The 5,638-nt window shown below is 38.7% G+C and overlaps 1 protein-coding gene across 18 annotated transcripts in view; it reads right to left on the minus strand.

Annotated features, from left to right (window-relative positions):
* Positions 1 to 5,638, minus strand: part of LOC116672840 (ELKS/Rab6-interacting/CAST family member 1) — a 119,260-nt gene that overhangs the window by 80,769 nt on the left and 32,853 nt on the right. For 11 of the 18 annotated variants that reach the window (XR_004327654.1, XR_004327653.1, XM_032504765.1 and 8 more), the window contains exons 9-12: positions 4,730 to 4,822; positions 3,437 to 3,604; positions 3,128 to 3,295; positions 26 to 163 (exon numbers count right to left, since the gene is read on the minus strand). Coding sequence is in view for 13 of the 18 variants with exons in the window: in XM_032504765.1 (XP_032360656.1) it covers positions 26 to 163; positions 3,128 to 3,295; positions 3,437 to 3,604; positions 4,730 to 4,822 (567 nt within the window). In the remaining 5 variants the exon portion in view is untranslated. The remainder of the gene's footprint in view (positions 1 to 25; positions 164 to 3,127; positions 3,296 to 3,436; positions 3,605 to 4,729; positions 4,823 to 5,638) is intronic. The other 7 variants (XR_004327657.1, XR_004327656.1, XR_004327655.1 and 4 more) reach the window with 1 other exon arrangement.

The following is a 5,638-nucleotide window of genomic DNA, read 5'->3' on the forward strand; positions in this document are numbered from 1 at the left end:
TGTGTGTGTGTGTGTGTGTGTGTACCTTCTCAGCCAGAGCCTCCTCCAGTGTTCCGAGTGCTGTGTCGGTGTTAGAGGTGTCCGTCTGTAAAGACTTGACTCTGTCTTTCAGTCCGCCCAGCTGTTTCTCTTTATCCCTCAGCTGATCCTGGAGGTTCTCTATCTGCAGAGAGAAAAGGAGATAACAACTCATAAGTCATTGTTTCAGATGAACAACTTACTTATCGGCTCTACAACTTGGCCAAAATAAAACTCTTTATTAAGTAACTTGGCTTTAATAACTATAAACAACAACACATGTAACCAGCATGATTAAGACTCAAAGATACAAAACTGTGGCCTATAAAACTTAAAGGATTTATAAACTACGCTAAATATAAAATGATGTGGTGTGTGATATGGGCAAGCGTGTATTGTAAACATTAATTGAGTTCTTGGAATTATTTTTAATGTTCTTGTTTTATTATTCCTTTGAAATATATTCTGCAACTGCAATGGGTTTCTTTCAATCCTGGATATGCAGATACAAATCATTTTATAATAAGCAAAAACTGTGTTATAATAATAGGCCTAGCCAGGCTCTACTTATTGATAACAAATAATGATCATTTATTTGATGTGTCTTCATCAAAAAAATGCATCAACACTAATTTACACTGAATTGAGATGAAACAACACTGTGTTGAATAAATTGTATGATTTCTTGTAATGGGGTCGAATGTGATACCATCTGGAGATTTTCAACATGTGAAAAAGACGGAGAGGTGCTGTGCTGTTAAAGACCAACTTTATCCCTGAGCTTAGCTACCTTCAACTCTTACTCCAAATACACACTCTCTTTATCTCCATCCCTTACTCGCTGCCTCCTCCTGTTTGCTCTCACAGTGATTTGGTAGCAGATAAATTTTCTGTTAAAACACAAATTCAGCAGAAATAACCAAAGTGTGTGTGTGTGTGTGTGTGTGTGTGTGTGTGTGTGTGTGGTGTGTGCGTGCACATGTACTGTATATGTCAATGTGTGATCACAGACAAAGATAAGGCGCTATGTGAGCATTGTGTATTTTTAATAGATGAAAAAAAGGTTAAGCAGCGCAGAAATAACAAATTGAGGAGAAAAGAGAGGGATGGAAAGCTTATATAATGTGCTCTTAAGAGTGACGTTGGTTAGTAAAATTATTTAAAAAATTCCCTCTCCCTCTCTTTCTGTCTGTCTTTTTTTTGCTTTACCAGAGAAACAGGAAATCAAGAGATTGACAACCCGTCACAAAAAAATAGAAAGTCAGATTGGTATGCAACCTTTGACTCCACTGCAGGTGAAACACACACATTTGCAGTACCATGAAGATTGTAGGTGTGTGTGTGTGTGTGTGTGTTCATACAGTAAAACACTTCCACCACCTCATTAATCAACTGTTCACTTGACAGCTTGATTGACACCTCCTCTCTCTCACATGTGTGTGCGTGTGTGTGTGTGTGTGTGTGTGCGCACACACACACACACACACACACACACACACACACACACACACACACACACACACGCACACACACACTCACACAGACGATTTGCCTGTCTTGTCCTTATTTATTCCCAAATCCGTAATTCCCAAATCGCCTGTGACAATGAATGGGGATATGTTAGCAAAACAATAACCAGCTGACGATTCTCTTCATAATTCATGATGTTCCTCTCATATAACAAAAAATTACGCTAACAACAAAGAGAAGAGGATGATGAGAGATCACAAGAAATTATTCTATGCTCTCATGGTAATTTCCTTCATGACTAACATACAATGACAGGTAAGAAACATGAGGAGGGAAAGATGTAGAAGGAGTAGGAGGATGATGAGGAGAAGAAGAAAGAATATATTTTTAGTTTTTCCACATGCAAAAAAAAAGAAATGAGGAAATCATAAGTGCAGATTAGATAAAGGAGGAGTCAGCAGCCTCTCTGGTTTCCTCTCAGACACTAGACTGTATTCTATTTGAAGGCGGCAGAGGTCATCATTTATTGAACAGGAGAAACTCATTAGTATGCATCTGATTTCAAACACACTCTGTCTCTCTCCTCCCCCTCCCTGTCCTGCTTTATGTCTGTCTGCTTGATTGTCTCTATCAATTATCTGCTCACACTCTCCATTTCTCCAAGCAACAACTGCAGGGACAGGAGTAGGAAAAAGGGAAGAGACTTTTTTTTTTTTTAAATAGCAAAAGGCTTGTTATGGTAGAATTCAACAGTATACTTGATTTTCTGTCCTGTTTACACTTAATGTGTGTGTGTGTGTGTGTGTGTGTGTGTGTATTGTGTGTGTATCCTGTGTGTGTGTGTGTGTGTCAGACAGACAGCAAAGTAAGAGGGTCACACTTGAAAACATCTATCTATCAAACAGCATTACCATAGAAATGCATACGTAAAAACTGTGAAAAGTGGCCAAATGCAGGAAGCACCTATAACTCTGGCTGCCTGTCTATGTGCCTGTCTGTGTGTGTGCTTGTGTGTGTGCCTGTGTGTGTGTGTGTGTGTGTGTGTGTGTGTGTGTGTGTTTGTCTGTCTGTCTACTCATCTGACTGTATTGTTCAGCACAAAAAGTACACACTGTCTTACAGCCCCATCTAGTGGTTGTAGTATTACATGACAACATCATATTCTTGTATGCAGATTTCAATGAAACAGTGAACTGCGTTTTTCAAAACAGCTTTAGGCAATAATAAACATCCAAGCATTTTTATTTAAGTAAAAGCTAGTTTAGCCTCTTTCTATTCATCACTGTTTCTACCCAGTATGTTAAAGTTTTCGCTGTTCTTAAAATCTTTCCAGGAGAAATAAATCTACTGAATAGAAAGTGATGGGTTTTACGATTTCAGTGGGAATGATAATTGTTTGAAATAAAGAGAAGTACTGGCAGGTAGTGTTAGCAATAGCAACTATAGCTAAACAGACAACAATAATAGTGCCACCCATGGAAGCTAAAATGTTATAAACAGGAAATCCAATTAGGATGGCAGAGCAGCATCACATCAAAAGCACCAAACATTTAACAAGATCACAAAGATTTTAACTTTGCATTATGTTCCACCAAATACTTTAAATTGGAAAACAAAGAAGTACTTGGTTTTTTCTTACCTTCTTCTGCAGAACGTTAACTTTGCGTTCCTTGACGTCCAGCATGTCTTTGAGGTCGCTGATCTCTCCATGCTGAGTGCTTTTCTCCTCTGTCAGCTCGGATATCTGCTGACTCTTTTTTGCAAGGAGAGATTCCTTTTCCTCTAGACGGAGACGCAGCGCATCCACCTGTGCGAGCGCACACGCACACACACATACACAGAATTAAAAAGTCAGTAGAAAAAGCATGTTTTAGAAACCAAAGATCAATTTTATTGTGATAACAAATAGTACCGTCGTTACATACAGCAACAAGTAGAGGAACTGTACCTCAGTCTGCAGTATAGCGGCTCTCTGTTCCTTGGCAGTGAGTGACTCCTTGAGGACGTCCACGTGTTGTTTACTGTCAGAAAACTGATTGTTCAAAGTCTCCAGTTTGGTCCTGAAAGCCAACAGCTCGCTGTCCTTACGACTCAGATCCTGCTTTGCCTGTTCCATCTGAGTAAAACACCACATGATGTGAAGCGAGAGAGAGGGGAGAAAGAAAGAAAACCCAGTAAGAGTGTGTACTGAAGAGGATTACATGCTATATTAAAATCTATGAAAAAACAAATAAAGTTTTACTAACTGCACACTTGGTCTAAGGTTAAGGTTTTACGAATAACTTTATTGTGGAAGTCCAAATGTAAAAATAGAAATTTGTAAAAAAATTAACAATTTACCAATTTGGAGTTCAGTGCATTTCTTAAGGGCACATACTTATAGACTTCCTTTTTTGGGGCATTGTAGGCCTTTATTTCCATAGGACAGATGAATACATGAAAGGGGATTGACGTGCAGCAAAGGGCTGCAGGTCGGAGTCAAACCTGCGGCCTCTGCATCGAGGAGGAAACCTCTACATATGTGTGCCTGCTCTACCAACTAAGCTAACTCGGCCACAGATGACTTCAAAGTATAGCCGCTTGTTTTATGCTTAATACTTGTAAAATACACAGTCTGTTTTGTGAGTGGCCTCCTAGAAGAGCTGAGATTGATCGAATATAATCAGGACATCTTAAGGCATTTTTTAGGAAAACGAAAAAAAATCCATGTTTCTAATTTGTCACCCTTTTTTTCTTCTATCAAGTATCATTTCTTTAAACTAGTATGTCATCTCAATTAGGTGATTGGGAGTGAATGTAATGAATGAATTGAATGGACTCAAACCACACGTGAAAATGAACTAATCCAAGCCACTAGTTGAGAGAAACCTCATGCAAGAAGAAAGAGAAGCAGGTTAGAGATAGGCATACTGTAGCTCAGCACAACTGCATTCTATACTTGAAGTCTGTAATTGTTCACTTCAGACTGCTTGAAACAGCAATTACTGTCAACAGCCATTGGTCATAGACAGAAAGGGAAGGAAAGAACTCATAACCCATTCCTATGAACTAAATAGCACACAAAATTAAAGCTGTTTAGAGGCATAATAGCTTGCTGTTTTCTGAACATACAGTCACACTACTGGGATGCTACTGATAATCTACTCAAGCTGCAGCCATTAAGCATTCAACTTGGAAAACAGAAAGAGAAGTAAAGAAACTAGGAAAAAAGAGCAAAAAGACACAGAGGGGTGTCTCTTACTGAAGACACCTCCCGCTGGAGCTCATTGGCTCGTTGCCTTAGCTCGTCCTTCTCTGATTGGCTTTGAGTTAGCTCTTCCTTCAGCTGCTCAACCTGGCAGAAGAGGAGGGCGTCATCATGACCACAACAAATCAGCCGCCACATTCACAGACCACTCTAACCACAAACGGCACATGCTGAAATAATGCATGAAAGCCACCATATTTACAGTACATCCTGTGTGACAGTGAGCGGTACAGTTGTAATGTCTAGGTCAAACTTTGGGACATGGAGGACCATGAATAAATTTGATGTATGAAAACCTAACACACTCTAGGTTCTCATACATCATATGAGCTGTCAACTGAAATGGGCCTGTAAAAAAAAGGTATTTATGAATAAATATTACTGTGAGAATAAAGTTTTTTAATGGACGGCCCTGAATTTCTCGATTGTCTTAGGTTTCTAGCGCCCAAGAGTCATGTAAAAGGTTTTCTCACATTAGCATCTATTAAAACATAAAAAAGATATATAACTAATATATACTACTATATACTATATAGGATATAGAAAAGAAGGGGAAAAATCTACCATACAGTCATATTCTGGTACATGATTTATTGACAATGACTTAAAATAATGTAATCCTTACTCCAACTCAATATTTAGGATGTTGATACTATAGTCTCACCACCATCAAACACCCTTCTCAATTGTTTCTTTGGCTTCCTTATGCACTCATAAACAGGCCGAATATTGTTTTACACTGTCTTGTCCATTGAAGGGATCTTACATGAGCCAGCAAACAGTTATCTTGGTTCATAATTTCTCTTGAGTAACAAATCCACTGGAGGTTTGTAGTTGATGACCCCTACTGTTAAATCCAATTTAAAATGGCAAACATGCTGATGGTGACTGTATTTAAAAAAA

The sequence above is a fragment of the Etheostoma spectabile genome, chromosome 23 (assembly GCF_008692095.1).
Source record: "Etheostoma spectabile isolate EspeVRDwgs_2016 chromosome 23, UIUC_Espe_1.0, whole genome shotgun sequence".
Lineage (NCBI taxonomy): Eukaryota > Metazoa > Chordata > Actinopteri > Perciformes > Percidae > Etheostoma > Etheostoma spectabile.